The sequence below is a fragment of the Saccostrea cucullata genome, unplaced genomic scaffold, assembly GCF_032062105.1.
Source record: "Saccostrea cucullata isolate Sc308-1 unplaced genomic scaffold, CSIRO_AGI_Scuc_v1 ctg9328, whole genome shotgun sequence".
NCBI classification, from domain to species: Eukaryota; Metazoa; Mollusca; class Bivalvia; order Ostreida; family Ostreidae; genus Saccostrea; species Saccostrea cuccullata.
Window position 1 is genome coordinate 1 of NW_026931282.1, and position 19,914 is coordinate 19,914.

General features: G+C 34.0%; 1 protein-coding gene across 1 annotated transcript; it reads right to left on the reverse strand.

The window, feature by feature from the left end:
- Positions 1-933: 933 nt before the first annotated feature.
- On the reverse strand, positions 934-19,317 carry LOC134232071 (solute carrier family 23 member 2-like; the record flags this gene model as incomplete). Its single annotated transcript, XM_062714040.1, has 10 exons — positions 19,129-19,317; positions 17,272-17,439; positions 9,731-9,888; positions 9,242-9,342; positions 5,938-6,023; positions 4,083-4,264; positions 3,589-3,709; positions 2,436-2,592; positions 1,890-2,143; positions 934-1,207 (listed from the first exon to the last, which is right to left on the reverse strand). Coding segments are annotated over exons 1-10 (1,576 nt in total), but the record flags the coding sequence as incomplete, so codon positions are not given.
- Positions 19,318-19,914: the final 597 nt, after the last annotated feature.

A 19,914-nucleotide genomic window follows, 5' to 3' on the forward strand; every position in this document is an offset into this window, starting at 1 on the left:
TAATACACGGTACATATAGGAACTAATAATACACGGTACATATAGGAACTAATAATACACGGTACATATAGGAACTAATAATACACGGTACATGTATTCACTGTATACTGGAAACGACACACTGTAGGGACCTGAAATTGGCTTGAAATGTGTTTAAATTTATTGACTTTGAAACCTCACAATCTTATTTTGTATACAATAGGTGAATGATACACCAATCAATATTAAAACAAGGAACACTTTTATATATATAAAAAGTTGATAGAAGTGATAACTGACTAGTTTCTGGTTTTATGCATTAATTTAAGATGATTAGCTACATATACATAAATGAACCGTGAAAATAGTGTTTATTCATATTTGAAAGCTTTTTTGGCAAAATGGTAACTAAAATATGTAGTCCTATGACAATTTTTGACCTTTTCCCTGACTGTGCAATCTGGGAATATTAGCAATGTATTTGAAGGAATGAAATTCCTGATTTCTTAAACCATCATATACACAAATACATTCAAACTTGTTAAAAGTGTCAAAATTTGTGTTAATTTTTTTTATCAATTTCCTCTGAATTTTGATTGTGTTTTTCCTTTGATTTAAAAAGGATTTAGCAATGGTTAGAGTGTCCGCTCTAGAGTCGCAAAGTAAGGAGTTGATCCTTACGTCTCGGGTTAGAATCCCACTGTGGGACGTGGAGACTGGTCCTTCGGATGAGACCGTATAAAATGAGGTCCCATGTCTCAGTAGATGCAGGCACGAAAAAGATCCCTCCCTGCTCGAAGGCCCTGAGTGTCGAGTAGAAGACAAAATTTGCAGCTCTCCACCGCCAAGCAGTGGCGTCTCCATATGAGTGAAAAATTCTCGATAGGGACGTTAAAAAACATTCAAACAAAATAAAGAAGATTTTAGCAAAATTTTTTCACTGTTTGTTCTCACCTGTATCGAGATCACTGCCGTACTTCTTAACCCATTCTGGAATTAGAAGACCCATTAATATAGAGGTTCCAATGATAGCTAAATTTCTAGATGACGTCAGAGAAATTGGTCTGAGGTTAGAAAGCGTGACCCCAATAAACATTCCGATCATAGTGATTAAGGAGCCACCGAGAACTGGGTACGGGATCGAAATGAACACGGCAGACAACTTCCCGAACAGACCGAAGATAATATAGAGAATACCACACCCGACAAAAACACTAGTACTGGCAACCTGAAACATAAATAAAGGGAAATTAAAGAATTTTTAAAATACTCTAATGTTTGGGAGTATCATTCAGGAAAAGTCTGTTTAAACAGTTTCCCCAAATTTGATCATAAATTAAAAAAAAAAAAACTTCTGCAGTATGGTGAGATATGGACTGAAGTCTCATAATTTGTATATAACAATATAACTTACTATAATATAAGAAACTATATTACACATTTAAAATTATTTCTAGGTTATTTTTTCGTATACACGTAATCCTTAATTTCTAATTGATCCTATGTTGCCACTAAGTTGTCATGGGTTAAGTTTCAAGGTTAATATTTCTTTGTACTTAGAAATACCCTTGTAACTCCTTTTGACCCATTGTTGTCACCACAAGTTGTAGTGGCTTGAGTTTCTAGGTTAATATTTCTCGGTATAGACTTACCCGTATAACTCCTATTGATCCTCTGTTACCACCATAAGTTGTCATGGCTTGAGTTTCTATGTTAATATTTCTTGGTATAGACTTACCCGTATAACTCGTATTGGCCTTACGTTACCACCATAAGTTGTCATGGCTTGAGTTTCTAGGTTAATATTTCTCGGAATAGACTTACCCGTATAACTCGTATTGGCCTTATGTTACCACCATAAGTTGTCGTGGCTTGAGTTTCTAGGTTAATATTTCTCGGTATAGACTTACCCGTGTAACTCCTATTGATCCTATGTTACCACCATAAGTTGTCGTGGCTTGCGTTGCTCCAACAGCTCCAGACAGAATAGTTCCTAACCCCTCTATCATAATGCCTCTATTAACCGCGTGCTGCGGTGGAGGCGGCACGTGACTCATAGATGCGCATGCGTAGTAATCTCCAATCGAATCCAAGATAGATAGAAAGGTCGCTATTAAAAATCCTAGGAAAACTGGAGTCGAATAGGAAATGGGTCCATGGAGACCTGTTATAACAGTAGCATCAAAACATTGTACTAGTATTTATATAAAATAGTCAAAGATAAATTCATAATGCATAATAATTATAAATTCATATCTAAGCCAAATCAATGAAATTCGAAAGTTGTAAATTTTTCCAAATATAGTACACAAAATTAATTTCCGTGAGAAAAAAAACCCCATAAAAACAATTAAATTGTGGTAGGCATTACACGCATGTCTATTACTGTGTTAGAGGATGCTTTAAAATGAACCATGAATAGATCTAGATTTGAATGTGTTTGTATAACAGATTACCTGGATAGGGGAAAAAGAACCAGTCTGCCGCCGCGATTCCTTCCAGACGAGCGTCCGTGCGGGCATTGTAACCTTTATCTGCTTTATCGTCCGTAAAACCACCAGCTTCTGTGACGATCCAACTGACCACCCAGCCCACCACGATAGAAATCAGGATCTAAAATCAAACATTCCCAAATCTGTGATAAAATCTAAAGAAGTTACGCTTGCAATCTTGGTTTTTGCTATTTTCCGAATGAAAATTACTGTAAATCACATTTAACTTAATTTTCGCGTTATTACGCGATACAATGAGCTCGCCAAAATTTCATTCTCGCGTTTAAAAGTATTCCTTACGATTATATAGACGAAAACAACAATTCGTGAAAATTTTGTCTCGCCAATAAAGAGTCAATGACTATCTCGCAAAAATAAGGTGTCGCGAGAATTTAGTGATCTACAGTATACGAGGAAATTTTGGCCCGTTTTATTTTTGCCCAACTCTAACAACTCCAAGGTGGGCGAATTTAAACGAGGAGAATTCCATGAACACAACAGAAACGTGAGAGGGGGAACTTGTATCGGTATCTTTGAATGCGTGAAAGGACAAAAATAATTCGGGGCGAAAATAACCCTGTATACAGTAAATTAAAGAATTACATTCACATTATGAGTACTGCAACGAAATCATTGGTTAACAGCTTCTGTGAGCCATGATATAGGAGATGATAAAGGTTGTCGTTTTATTTTCGTTTCTTCCATCTTACATAGAGATGAAAAAAATTATATAAACGGGGCGAATTCATAGTATGCTTTCTTGTATTTACTGTGACTAGGGAAAATTATTAACAGAGGAGGGGGCAAATAACAAGCCTTGTTTACTTAATGGATATTGTCAAGTTCTGTACCTCGTCTGTTAATCAACAAATGATGTACAAAGTTTTGCTGATCATTAAAATGTATTAAAATTGATTAATTATTAACATTAAAATTGATTTTAAAAATTCAGTTGAAACTATGTCCATGTCTTTTAAATATTATTGGTAAAACGTCCAGGTACTGTAAATGTAAAATTACTAAGATATCATACAAAAATTCATCCATATCAACAAATAAAATAATCAATTACATTATTTTTTTTAAGAACAACTCTATCTCAGTAAGATGAACTTACAGCAAACACTTGATGTAACGGGTACTTAACAACTCGACATCCGCCCTTGGGCGTCCAGACCGCTACAGGCATGTTATACTTGGCTAGATAGAAAGCCAACACAAAGCCGGTGACGGTTACTCTGAAATAGAATTCGTCACGTACTTCATGAACGTTTAATTTTTTTCCAGAGGAATATTGAAAAGACGAAACTATATGTTTATGCGTTAAAGTTAAGAGCTGTATCAAGGAATTTAAAAATGATGAGATATCAAGAACCAAACAACCGAAAAGCGGAGAAATACAGTACAGCACGCTTAAAACGACGTGATAGACACGGACTGTATGCTTCGTGATGAGTAATCAATTATATATGTTAAGACTACATATGTTTTTACGTAAGGGGAATGGAAATCGCTTCACGTCAATTTTTTAAAAAAGTGTATTCTCTATAAGCGTGTTTTACTGTATAGTTTTGCGTTTAATTTTGAGAAGTCTACACGTAAAATACCTACAGAGCTGCAATCCCCCAGTTGGGTACACAGAAGTCCAGGATGGGGCCCACGACGGTTATCCCGAGCAGTAGGATGGTGGGTACCACAGTCACGGGACCGATAAATCGGAGGAGGACCCCGATCAGTCCCGTGGCCCCCATCAACATGTGGACCACCCCCACCAGCATCAGACACCCCTGTAGCTGTTAAAAGAAGGGGAGGGGGTTAGTGTGATAACATCAGACAACCCTGTAACTGTAAAAAAAAGGGGGGGTTAGTATGGTAACATCAGACACCCCTGTAACTAAAAAAAGAAATGGGGGGTTAGTGTGGTAACATCAGTACGGAAGCCCGTTGGTGCCACGTACGAAAAATATTTTATTTGGCGGCCGCCACTTATATATCTGGCGGCCGCCACATAAACTATTTTGCAAAGGTGAGTGTTATTGGGTTAAGAAGATGGATGTTGACACAACCGCTGCTTATGATAAAAAAGTTAATGATAAAAAACGAATTCTGAAATATTGGAACACAATTCTTAGAAATCCAACATGTAAAACTTATTTAATTCTCAACCAATCATAGCTTACAGCAAACACAAGAATATAGGTGACGAGATAAGCCGGTCTCACCTAAAACTAACACCATGAATTATGTCCGTGACCCCTGATGAGGCTTCTTAATAACCGAAACACTCTACAACTATTTGCATAGTTCAAATCAAATATTATTCTGCTCTACGCAAAAATATATCTACTAGAAGTGTGGATTGGAGTGTCGGGTCCTAATAAATTTCTTACAAGTTTGGTTGATTGATGTCGTTATTATAATTTTTAAAATGTATCCACCTCTGAAATCACACGTTAAAACATGCGCGCGCATCAGGAAGCCAGGTGTTATCTGGCGGCCGCCATATAAATTATGTGGCGGCCGTCGGATAAATATTTGGCGGCCGCCAGATGTTATATAGCGGCCGCCATAAAAATTATGTTGCGGCCATATAGTAAGTGGTGACCGCCAGATATATAAGTGGCGGCCGCCACATAATTATCTGGCGGCCGCCAAATAATAAGTGGCGGCCGCCAGATAAAATATTTTTCGTACATGGCCCCAACGGGCTTCCGTACATCAGACACCCCTGTAGCTGTAAAAAAAGGGGAGAGGTTAGTGTGGTAACATCAGACTGTACACCCCCTGTAACTGTAGAAAAAAAGTGGAGAATAGTGTTGTAGCTGTAGGAAACGTAAAATGGGGGTTAGTGTGGTAATATCAAACACCCCTGTAGTTGTAAGAAACATCAAATTGGGTTGTAAAAAAGGGGGGGTTAGCTGGAAACACCAGACACCCCCTGTATCTGTAAAGAAAGGGGGGTTAGTGTGGTAGATTAATGTGTGTTTATTTTTTCGAATGAAAAGAGCGATGTGTTCAATAATCAATTCTTTCATGATAACTACAGTCTTGTAGTACCCTTTTTTACGGTAAATGATTCTTTTTTTGTGAAAAATGGTCGAAGCAAAAGCAATTTTTTTACCAAACATCATATATTGACGTACTTTAAATTTGCCTTGCTGAAGAGATGTACGGAAGCCCGTTGGGGCCACGTATGAAAAATATTTTATCTGGCGGCCGCCACTCTTCTGCAAGGCAACTTTAAAGTACGTCAAAATATGATGTTTGGTAAAAAAATTGCTTTTGCTTCGACCATGTTTCACAAAAAAAGAATCATCTACCGTAAAAAAGGGTACTACAGTACCGTAGTTACAGTGGCATGGCCAATGGTTTCAGAAAACCAAAGAAATATATTTTGAAGACGAAATTTTAAAATTGAAGAGAAATATGAAAAAAAAATTATTTGAATAATTTGATCAATGCTCACCTCTCTCATATTTGTTAATATAACTCCCCGTAATTCTGAAGCCTCGCTGACTGTTATCTCTGATGAAGCGTTTGTGGAATTTAAGCCTGTGAAAATAAAAATCAATCAATATATGATAATGTAGAAATTGTTTGGTTTTCAGGAGTAGATTGGCAATGTTCTATTCAAAAAATTATAGGAGTCAAATGGTTTATTTAAAAATACATATACTTAGCATTTTAAAAATTATTCCCTCGAAATAAAATCTTGCTAAAATTAACATTTTTGCCTCAATACAGTTTCAGTTAAGGAAAGAAAACGAACAGATCCACTGCATTATGAAGCGTGACGTGCATATTTTGAACAATTACCTTTCAAGACTAAATTTGTTAATATTTGACAGCATCAAATACCAACAAGGTAAATTGATGCAAAGATCAAATCGGCCGATAACAAAATCTAGCATATCAAAAAGTACTTTCAAAATTTTATAAAAGCAAACTGGCAAGGAAAGCACAATTGTCAAGATATTCAATGCTGAAATAGTAATCTTTTTTTTTTATTTCAGGCTGTCCTCAAAGCAAAATAAATACATAATTTTTATAAAGTTACTAAAAAGTTTATTGTGTTTGCTCATCATTTAGATTCATCGATGTTATAAAGTCAATGAAAAGAACTTATTGTCATCAAAATGAAGATGTAGGCCTCTCAAGATGAACTATATGCTGATACTATGGATCTTTGTCATGTGATAATGTCTATGGTTTCTACAGAGAAGGTTATGCTGCATGGTACAGTGCAAAATGTAGAAAAATAATCTTTGTGTCATTCGCAGCTGCAGCATATTAAAAAAAAATTACTTGTTGAAAAACTTTTCAGTTTTTATTCACCATATACTTTTATCTCGTCATTCTTATCCGGAAAATCATGACGATTTCCTTTCGTATAATGCACACTCCCTGATCGAGAGTACCTATTGTAAACTCTTTTTATTTAACCATAAATTATCAATTATCTGATGCGAAATGAAAATGTAATCGAAACATAACAACAATTAAAGCTTAATTTAAAGCAAGTTTTTAAAATATTTTATTGATGATTTTATACATGTTATCATTTACGAATTATTATATAACGTCTCATTTCCCCATGTGCACCTTCTAACACAACCACAAATAGATCGACCACTGCTGCGGCCGATAATGATAGTGATACAAGAAGCACATATTAGAAAATAAACAGAAAGAATCAAAACAAATGAACCGGAGTCTCGACAAGAAGAAAACTTAACCTTTAAAGTTCTGTCAAGATCAGAAACTTAAAATTTCCGGAAGACATCAACAAGTGCAGTTACAAAGAGGTCAGAAATATATGCTGACAAAAACAACAATAAAAACAGACCTATTACGGACTAAGCTAAGGGAAAACGGGCAAGTTCATTTTAAGTAGGATAACTTCAAAGATTTTTGTTATCTTGGGGTGACCAAGTTCATAATGTGCTAAAGAGATAATTTTTGTTAACTACATGTAAATGCATTTTTCATCCATCCATGACACATTTATGAAGGGGAAAAGATATTATCGAAATTTACAAATAATGAGGAGGACAAATAGCAAGCATTTCATCAAGCTTTCTAATAGTACAAATAGGAACAAAGCAAAAACACACACACTTTGTTTTGAACGACAGAGGAAGGGCCGGGCAGATGCCCAGCTAGGGGACGGAACTCCTGACAACAGGTGGCGCTTTTTGTTAGCTCTCAATATTGATCAGGTAACACAATAATATTTCCATTTCTAAATTTTTTCTCTATAATAACCCTTTGAAAGTAAGCGGAGTTGATTTCCCGATAATTCTGCCGGAATGTAAATTAGGCAGGTCGATAGGTCAGCAGCTAAGGAGGCCTAATACGCATGCAAATCTCGTGCACATCTGTCTCTGTGTCTGACTCTAAGGAGGCCAAATATGCATGTGAATCTCGTGCGGCTGCCTTCGTGTTTGACGTCAGTGTGCGAGGACTATTGAAATTGGCATGGAAGTACTCGTGTAATTTAAATCGATTAGTCTACATTCTAAATGTCTAAGTCTACAATTTTATTTCACAATGAAATGGAAATATAAGGAATCACTGTTTAGTTTTGAGAGTATGCCAGGGCCATCAACAATAGTGGGAAACATGGGATAATTTTAGCATAACGGGCTTCGCCCGTTATGCAAATTATTCCATGTTTCCCACTATTGTTGATGCCCTGGCATACTCTCAAAACTAGACAGTGATTCCTTAAATCAACAACTGAGACCATAGTATATACTGAAGTACTAAGAGCTGATGTATAGGGATAACGATACTAGAGAAAGCCCTGTAACTCCTACTTATTTGTCATGAGCCTCATTGGGTATAAAACCGATCGTACTAATAACCCGAGTTATACTAATTATTTATTAAAAGATATAAACACCTAATACAGGTGAATGTGATAATAAGAGAAGTTGATGATGACAAAGTTAAAATTGGCATTAACCTGTGTAGTCTGCAAAATATCAATATTTGAAACAGGTGTTTTAAACTCTGCGGTGTCTTTATTTCGAAGTCACCGGGATTTACAAGATTGATGTAAATGATATAAAAGCGCTGTCGATGTAAATATATACTTTTATGTGAATTACCGGTAGTTGATTCTGATTTGTAGACGTAGAGAAGAATTTGCACCAATAACGTGTGATTATTAGAACCATAGACCTAAAAACTAAGCCCTCTCGCTTGATAAGATGTTCTTTAACAAGGAAGGTGATCGTTTACAAATTCATGAATATTTTCTGAAGAAGTAGCACAATACGTTTTCTTTACTTTTTGTACATGTATTACATTTATTTTCAATGTATCTTCCGATGAAAGGGTTTTACGAAGTAAAAAATTCCAATAAAAATACATGAAATCATTTTTACTCCTGATGACTGGATGACTAAATTCACAAATAAAAATATAACCTCCCCCCCCCCCCTAATTGCATGTATTTGAAGACGACACATCAATAATTTGGCAGTTTTTATAGGACAGAAGATATCAAAGTCAGAACTCCTAATTATAATGAATACTGTTATATCTAGTTATCAAGAATAGAGTTGAAGATAAAAGCTTGAATTTTAATGACAAGGGCAATGGGGGAGAGGGGTCATTCCTTCGAAAAAGAATATCGAACCCGATGAAAATTACATCACTTCCGTTTTGTATCTCCGTCGCAATTCCTAACCCATTCACAAACGAACAGGTGATTTAATGCAAGGTGATAACAAAATCTTCTGCCGATAAACCCTGATACAAACCTTGAAGATGAGTTTTCACTTTACACTTATTAGGGTCGATCTCTAGTAGAGTCAACAGAGGCAGAATATACCCGCCGTAGGCCCCTTGATAAAGAGGCAATCTGAAAATTACAGAATGAAATGAATTTAAACACAAAATTTCCCTGTGTGTTTTATTACCGAAATATTTTTATTTCAGTAGTAATTACACATTTTGCTCAGCTTTTAATTTATTAACTTTTTTTTTAAAAAAATTGATTGAATGTACAGTGAAAATTGTCTAATCCGACACCTGAATAATCCGATATACTGTGAATTCCATTAAATTTCATTCCAAATTTTACTTTTTTACTATGCTTGATGACATGGTGCAATCCGACACCCTCTCTATTCCAACACAAAATTATCTCCCAGTGCATGTCGGATTAGACAGGTTTCACTGTATTTCATCATAAAAATAGAGATATCTATTGTCATTGTGTTTTATTTGTAAAATTTAGATGCGTTTACCTGACTCCGACAGTGTTCATTAGAATTGTGCAGACTCCATTCATAAAGAGAGAGGAACTTAGTATGTAGGCCACGAATTCCTCGTCATCTACTGCACAGATCACCTTAGAGGCGATCAGCACAACAGCTAGCGTGCCCGAGATCGACATCAGGAGTTGCTAAAAATACAAAAATCACTTAAAATAAAGTAAGCATAAAGAACCGGTATTTGTCTTCCAACGAAACACAATATATGATACGCGGGTCATTAGAAGAGTTCGTAGACTTTTGTTATTACTTTTTATTTAACGCCATATAAACCAAATTTGGAACAAATGTTTTAACAACAGATTCAAATAATTTGAGTGAAAAAAAATTGATATAAATTATCTTGATATTTATAAAAATTCTAAAAGATTTAAGTCAGTAAAAATGGGCAACGGAGCAGGATCAAAATTGAGTTATTTACTAATTATATACTTTATAATGTTTATTTATAGCCGTGTCTCCGTTAAATTTTTTTGTTTTATTTGATACATTTTTCCCGTACGATCCCTCAATCATGGGATGAGACTGAGAAAGAATATTTAATAATTCAAGTTATCAAGGTTAAAATACTTAAAGTAAAAGTGGTTTGGACATTGAACCCACCTTTTCATACATGTATGAATGGCATCCACGCTTGGTGTTTTAACCTTTCTTAAATTTCTTTTCATAAATAAAAAAAAATACCCATGCTATGTTACCATTAAAGAACTGGGAAGTTTTACTTATGAAAAAAAAAAAACAACTTTAACATGTCAAGTGCCAGTGGTGTCCACTAAGTCCTAACGAGATAACGCAGGCCACCGAGAATTTTCCATATTTTTCTCATGAAAATTAACTGTTATTGGTCTTAATGGCCTCAATTCAACTCAGATTAATTGAGTTGACGACAAACCAAAATCCGGTAAAAATATTAGTGACTTAGAGACAAGCGTAATTTTGAAAATACAACTTTTTATTACCCCCCCCCCCCTTGCATTCAATTTCAACTCAGAAATCACTAGTTATGATTACTGCCCTTGACACAATCTAAAATGGTTAATAAAACAACATGTAAATTAGTGACAATTTTGTATTTACTTTGAATCAGAAATGTAAAATCCTTAGAAATATAAAAAGTACAATTGTTTTTCCTTGCATAAAAAAGTAAATGTACCCCCCCCCCCCCGCCTTGCAACGAAGTTGGAGAGCATTGCATTCGCGGGGGGTGGGGTGGTTGCGTGCGTAACCAAGTTAAGGATCGAAGAATTAATAATAATTCATATCAGCCTACTCCCCACGAAGAAACCCACAGTCTAGAACTCTAGATGTGTTCAAGAAAGAAGTCGCCGACAATTTTTATCAGTAAGACCGTAAACTTTGTTTTCTCTCGTTGTATTCATTTTTTATCCAATCCCACTGTGGGACGTGGAGACTGGTCCTATGAATGAGACCGTATAAACCGAGATCCCGTGTCGCAGTAGGTGCTAACGTATTGGCACGAAAAAAGGTACTTCACTGCTCAATGGCCCTGAGTGCCGAGTTTTTGACCAAACTGCAGCTTTCCATCAGAAAGTGGTGGCGTCTCCATATGAGTTAAAAATTGTTGAGAGGGACGTTAAACAATATACAATCAATAAATCATGTAATCATTCTTATGAAAAGGCTTATAACTATAATTTATGACTACAAGCAGATACATGGGGGTCTTCCTGCCAAATAGTACTTTTTTACTTTTATAATTTTTGGAGGACAATCATACAGAATTTATCTTCAGTTGTTTTGATTTTATTTTCCTTTCTTTAGTTGGCTCTTTGTATGTAGACCTTCCCCGGGACCAGACGGCGCGCTCTGTACCGTAATCATTTGTACCTTATAAATCACATATTACCTCAGGCTTATTTACTCCTTATTTACAAGAAACCGAACTTTAATATGTACTCTAAACAAATCTTAAAGGGAAATCACATCTAGTGAATGTCTTTACAAATCTACCTCAATTATGTGTGTGTGTGTGAGAGAGAGAGAGAGAGAGAAGGAGAGAGCACAATGATGATGTAATGTCCGGTCTCTTTACATGTCTTATATGAAAGCCCTATTTAATTTTTCTACTCAGATAAGATAAGGAAAGTAAATTTGAAAAGTAGGTCAAATTTCTTGGTCAAAGTCACGGGAAATGTGTACTTCAGAACAGGTTTTTGCAATTTGATGAACGAGCCATTTATAAACAAACTTTGAAAAGGTGATATTTGCATAAAAAAAATAGTTGCGACACATTAAAATTTAGTTGAGATTCTATTATGGTCCAAAAAATAGTTTATTAAGAAAGTTTTTTTTCACAGGTAATATATACATGTGCTATATGAAAGCCCTGTCTTTACTTTTTCAAGAGTATTGGCCAATTTAAAGTAATGTTATTTTTTAACGAAATTTAGGGAAATATTCAAGTTCAAGGTTACGGGGCCAAAAATTGTACCGGATTTAGAAAGGCCTAGTCGCAGGTAATGTACATGTGAAACAGGAAGGCTTTATCTCTTTTCACTCAATAGTTTTGACCAATGTAAAAAACAAATTGTGACAGGAGGACAGACTGACAAACTGATGGACGGACAGAAAGAACTATACACGTTTATATTCAAACTTTATTTGTATTTTACATCATATATGAGGTAACTTGGTCGATGGATATACTTTGTTATTTAGGGTTATATAGATATATATTTTATCTGTTATATAGCAGTAATGTGAGGTGTACTTTATCTGTTATGCATTGTGACTTAGGTATACTTCCATACATTCAGTTATGAAAGAGGGCTAACTTAGGTATACTTTATGTGTTATGTAGTGTGACTTAGCTATACTCTATCTGTTCTGTAAAGTGACTTAGGTTCACTTTATCTGTTATGTGACTTAGGTATACTTTAACTGTTATGTAATGTGACTTAGGTATAATTTATCTGTTATGTAATGTGACTTAGGTATACTTTAACTGTTATGTAATGTGACTTAGGTATACTTTATCTGTTATGTAATGTGACTAAGGTATACTTTAACTGCTATGTAATGTGACTAAGGTATACTTTATCTGTTATGTAATGTGACTTAGGTATACTTTAACTGTTATGTAATGTGACTTAGGTATACTTTATGTGTTATTATGACTTGTATACTTATCTGTTATGTAATGTTTATACTGTTAACTGCTATGTAATGTGACTTAGGTATAATTTATCTGTTATGTAATGTGACTTAGATATACTTTATCTGTTATGTAATGTGACTTAGGTATACTTTAACTGTTATGTAATGTGACTTAGGTATACTTTATCTGTTATGTTATGTGACTAAGGTATACTTTAACTGCTATGTAATGTGAATTTTGTATACTTTATCTGTTATGTAATGTGACTTAGGTATACTTTAACTGTTATGTAATGTGACTTAGGTATACTTTATGTGTTATGCAATATGACTTAGGTATACTTTTAACTGTTATGTAATGTGACTTAGGTATACTTTAACTGTTATGTAATGTGACTTAGGTATACTTCATGTGTTATGTAATGTGACTTAGGTATAATTTAACGGTAATGTGACTTAGGTATACTTTATCTTTTATGTAATGTGACTTAGGTATACTTTATATGTAATGTAATGTAACTTAAGTTTACTTTATCTATGATGTGACTTAGGTTTACTTTAACTGTTATGTGACTTAGGTTTATTTTATCTGTAATGTGACTTAGGTTTACTTTATCTGTAATGTGACTTAGGTTTACTTTATCTATTATGTGACTTAGGTTTACTTCACCTGTTATGTAATGTGACTTAGGTATACTTTAACGGTAATGTGACTTAGGTATACTTTATCTGTTATGTGACTTAGGTTTACTTTAACTGTTATGTAATGTGACTTAGATATACATTAATGGTAATGTGACTTAGGTATACTTTATCTGTTATGTTATGTGACTTAGGTATACTTTATCTGTTATGTTATGTGACTTAGGTTTACTTTATCTGTAATGTGACTTAGGTATACTTTAACGGTAATGCAACTTACGTATACTTTATCTGTTATGTAATGTGACTTAGGTACACTTTATCTGTAATGTGACTTAGGTATACTTTGTATGTAATGTGACTTAGGTTTACTTTATCTATTATGTAACTTAGGTTTACTTTATCTGTTATGTTATGTGACTTAGGTATACTTTATCTGTGATGTTATGTGACTTAGGTATACTTTATCTGTGATGTTATGTGACTTAGGTTTACTTTATCTGTAATGTGACTTAGGTTTACTTTATCTGTTATGTTATGTGACTTAGGTTTACTTTATCTGTAATGTGACTTAGGTTTACTTTATCTGTTATGTTATGTGACTTAGGTATATTTTATTTGTTATGTTATGTGACTTAGGTTTACTTTATCTATTATGTGACTTAGGTATACTTTATCTGTTAAGTTATGTGACTTAGGTATACTTTATCTGTTATGTTATGTGACTTAGGTTTACTTTATCTGTTATGTTATTTGACTTAGGTTTACTTTATCTGTAATGTGACTTAGGTATACTTTATCTGTTATGTAATGTGACTTAGGTACACTTTATCTGTAATGTGACTTAGGTATACTTTGTATGTAATGTGACTTAGGTTTACTTTATCTTTTATGTGACTTAGGTATACTTTATCTGTGATGTTATGTGACTTAGGTATACTTTATCTGTGATGTTATGTGACTTAGGTATACTTTATCTGTGATGTTATGTGACTTAGGTTTACTTTATCTGTTATGTTATGTGACTTAAGTTTACTTTAACGGTAATGTGACTTAGGTATACTTTATCTGTTATGTTATGTGACTTAGGTATACTTTATCTGTTATGTTATGTGACTTAGGTATACTTTATCTGTTATGTGACTTAGGTATGATTTATCTGTTATGTGACTTAGGTATACTTTATCTGTTATGTTATGTGACTTAGGTATACTTTATCTGTTATGTGACTTAGGTATGATTTATCTGTTATGTTATGTGACTTAGGTATACTTTATCTGTTATGTGACTTAGGTATACTTTATTTGTTATGTGACTTAGCTATATTTTATCTGTTATGTCACTTAGGAATACTTTAACTGTTATGTGACTTATGTATACTTTAACTGTTATGTGACTTTGGTATACTTTATTTGTTACGTAATATTTAGGAAGGTTATATACATTAGATACTGAGATATTTCAGAGACTAGATTTTTTAAAGTGGAGAACTTATTAGTTAAGAGTGCAGAAAACAGATAATGAGAGTAACGACTCCTATAATATATAATGAACCGCTACAAACGTCTGGCAATTTTACATCTGATAACTTCTTAGGAGTACATTTCATTTACAAGATATTTTTATGTAGTACATTTTCTTTCACATAATTGTAAACTCAGCATTTCAAAGGAAAAACGGAGCTTCATGCGATTTTGGAAGTTTTCGCATCTTTCATCTTCGCTAGCAAAGGGTTTCTGATACGCTACTCTCATTATGAGGATAATAGCCTATCAGAAACCCTTGGCTAGCGAAGATGGCATCTTTATGCACATTTAATACAAATTTAACTTTACTATGTTTTGATAGTTTTCAATGTCAAATTAATTGTAAATGATAATTTTAATAAAAATTCAGCATGAAAATCGTCATATAACAAACGATTCAATACATAAATGTATTAAAAAAGGGAAAATAAAAAATTAAGATAAATGAATAAATGCTGTAAAATATACCAAAATTAGTTATGTTTCAATTATTATGCACACGTATTACAATAAAATACACAAAGAAACAGAAATGGGACAGACATTAGTATACCTTTGATTATCCTCTTGGGAAATGAGAAATGATGGTGCTGTTGGAAAATTTGAAGGAAAAAACGATTTTGAAACAGGAGTGTTGGTGGCGCTATGCAAAAAGCAAGAGCGGAATAAAGGAGGGTTGAAAAATTGGGTTGACGTAGAAAAAATACAAAGAATTATATCTGCAGAACTGCAACTCTTTGTTTGAGAAAATTCGGACAGATATTTCTCTGCTTTATCTGTCCGAATTTTCTCCAGTATAGAGCTACAGTTCTGCAGCTAGAAGAAATGGAGACGTGGAAGAAAAAGACAGCAAGAAAATGTAGCGTTTTTTGAAATTAAAAATGCTTATGCTGGAAGTGCAAGTGAAATTAAAAGAAAATTAGTAAAGCTCTAAGTAAAAACCTTAAGTTTTAAAAATAATTATAATTCGAAGTCAAGGACAGAATTTTTTAATTAATACACGATGTCGACATTTGTTTAAGATTATAATACTTAACCGCAATACTAATTCGTTCACGCCTGCCTTTTCTGGTGACATGGATATGTTTTATTGACAACACGTGAACCTCCTGCACAGGATCTGTGGTCATGTTGAAGGTTAAAAAAATGAAGTCAAGATAATAATTATTTTCACCTATAAATTTATAATTCTCCTCATTTGTTTTCTCCTAACCATAGATTTAGAAGTAAAAAGTTCTTTTTCTTTTTCTCTTTTTTTTAGTCTCAATAATGTATAATTTTTTCATCAGAATTAAAATTACAAAAAATGATACGGGTGGAACGAGTCAATTTACAATTAATAGTTTAATTGTAACACAGTACACTCATATTCACAAGACCCCAGAAACATTAAGCATTAAGTATAAATCTTACTGCTAAGATAATAAAAATTCAAACATTGTATGAAGAATAAATAATCTGAGGGTTAACGCATATTCAGACAATTGATTCTTTTCAACCTGTCGGGCGAGGAACAGCGAACCTTTTTTCGAATGTAGGTTGATCTTTACCCCCCCCCCCCCACCCCCCCCCCCCAAGGCAGCCCCCTATCAAAATTAAAAAAATCCCCTTTAATTTCTAATCTCGTAAACTTCACAGAGGTAATACATACTCCTCATTAACATTTCTAATCTGTTTACTCTTCGGCATGTGAACTTTTGTGAACTTTTTGAAGTGTGACAAATTTAATTGTATAGGAGCTTCCTGCTGAGAGTGTTTTCTCGCAGTAATAAACTTTTGTCAACAATTTACTGACCCTCTGGTCAAAAGGTCAAATATTCTGGCTTAATGATCGTGACAACAGGATACTACTGTGTCGTCTGGTTCCCTCATTTTAAGTGAAGTTTTTGAGTCGGGGAACCAGATTATATTTTGTCTTACAACATCCTGTGAGAGAGAGAGAGAGAGAGAGAGAGAGAGAGAGAGAGAGAGAGAGAGGGAAAGAAAATTTCGAACTTGTCACTAACTTATATTGATTTTTGGGGGTAATTTTCTTCCTGATAGCAGCTGTGGTCTGATAACTATTAATCAAAATAAGGAGTAAAGGAACCATTTGTAAATCTGCATGCTTAACAAATCCTCATACTTTCCATAATCCAGAGATCCTAACGTTCTAGATGTCACGTAACTTCCGGTTCTACTTATACAAATTAAAAATCTTTCATTTTAAGCACTGTCTTTTACCATTACCTGAAATGCGAAAAGTAGAAGCAGATGAATTGGCGGGGTTTCGCTGGTTTTGTACAGTAGGCGATCAAAACTTTCAGTTTGTAAATCCACTTTGTTGTCGCCCTTAGCTGCGTCATTTCCGGTCTCTTCTTGGTAAGACACTTTTCGTTCTCTGGGAAGCGAATTCTGCTGTAAAATAAAAATTATTTTGTGGACATTTTATTTTCGATATTGTTTTAGAATGCAATCAAACATAAACTACTGTTGTCTTGGTTGCCTTCATAGGCACGTGTTTCGTATACGGGGCAACCCCTACTTATTTTTATCACTTAGGGGGTGTCCCCAAATCGATACAGGTACATGTACCCGGCCGTGGTTGTCTTTCAGGCCTCTAGACAGAATGTATTATATACTGAGTTCTGGAATCAGCAATTAACTGTATATTGTTGTTATAACTCTGTGCTTTAATTTACACTGTGTCATGAAGAGTGGAAAATGGCACTTTGTTCCTAGAATCTCTCTCTATTTATTAATAATTCATAAAATCAATTACTTTTTGGGTCTGATACCCTTATTGTTTCTTAAGATATATATAAAATTAAGGCTTCCTTTCACTCTATATAAACTGTTCCGTTAAAAAAACAACTAAGAATACAATAAATCCCGATAAAACAAAGCAATTAAACTTTGTTCATTTCTTAATGTCAAGGCTGTTCCGCGCATCAATCACGTCTCATATGAAATCAGTCTTGTGTCGCTTAATATTAGTAAATATAGACTAAAACGTCTTTGTGAACACGAACTACTCATTCTTTAGGCCTTTAGAGGGATTTATTACAGATAGCACCGCAGTTTATTACACTTCCTCTTGTACAATATTACTGATGGATAGAATTTGTTTTTATATATAGTAAGCTTTTTTCAAAAGCAAAATCATAAGCATAAAGCATGTATATAATAATATTTCCTTATATTTTATTTTCCTGAAGTTTATTCCTTTACTAAGAATTGTATTTATATGATGTTAATTATATTTAGGCGATTATTACAATATCGTAGTTTCGTTGTGGTTTTCAAAATCGGAAGAAAATAAAAAATTACCTTGATGATCTACCATCCTATAGTAATACACGTATTCATTTAATTGAACCATTAATTATTTCCCTGTAATTACGCAACATGCTGAGTAATGATGGAAAAGGATAAAGGCTATTAAATGTTAATTCAAGATTTAGCAAACAGTAAACATTTAAACTCATCAATCAAAGTGATCCCTTGTTGTATACATATATTAATTTACCTAGATAAACTTTTACAGGTGTGTATTTTGTATTGTTTGATATTTGTTTTTATTAAAACTTCCTGTCATTTTTATATTATATAATAAAATTTGCACAAAGTCCCTAGTCTAAACCAAATTAACGATGGGACATCTCTCTTTTTTCAATGAACAGTATGTTTTACCACTGTGTCACTTAAAATAGACAATGATTTGAATAAATTATGAAGTATTATATATTTTTTGCGTTAAATTGATAAATAAAGAATAAAGCCTAGTCGTCTGCGTTGCGTAGTGGTTAAAGTGGGACGCAGAGTAAGAGATATGTTCGAATCCCTTTGCGGGACGCGGAGACCATATACGGTAATCTGAGCTTCTGTGTTGCAGTAGGTGTTGATATATAAAAGATACCATATTTCTCAAAGTTTGTAAGTGCCGAGCTCAGCTGTAAATTGCAGCTCCACCGGCGTCTCAAAGTGTGCGAAAAAACAAACAAGCGAATAAAACAGAGCAATGAATTATAACTTAGCAAAAAATTAAAATAAATAAAATATAACTAATTTATTCTGTATTAGTGAAAACAACATGAAGAACAGTACCTTATGTTCCCCATTGTCTGAAATATATCCATTATTCTTCACACCGTTTTCCGGGATTTCTATGGTTTCTGACATTTTGATCTACTACTAACATACCATCAGACTAAATATTTACCGACTGACAGCACACTCGTTGACAGTGCTGTTATTTCACACATGATTTCACAACGGCGTGGAACAAATATGCCCCCTCTACATTCACAGTTAATATCAGAAGTTAACATTAACTAGACCGTGACGTTATATAGTAAGGGCTGAGGACATCTCCAAAGACAACAAAAACTGCGGGATGAATACGGTCACTTCTTAGTAGTATCATTTCTTTGTATAACCTTCCCTGGAGATATTTCATCAATGTCTCACATACGTTAAACGGTGTCCATTATAGAACGAAACTTTTAAATGTTACCTACTAACAGGTTTAATTAAACATCAACGTACGATTCAGCGAAAAATAGGAATTGAAAGCTATTATATATGTCAGACGGAGAGCCTTATTTCTGGACTTGCCTTGAGCTTTACATTAACGTCACTTAAAACAGAATGTCAGGCTTCGGTCAGAGTTTTACTGTGTGACCGGAAAACGAGTCAAGTGTAAACTTAAGAGTTATTCGGCTACCGGATGTTGAGTGATGTTAATAATATTCAATATTTTATGTATTTGGCGAATGGAATAAAACTAAATTTAAGGCCATCCACGTGAATTTTGGTGTAGACTTTTATATATCATCAAATACATTACTCGTGTCAGCCATTCATAGTATTTATGGTGTTAAGTGTCACGAT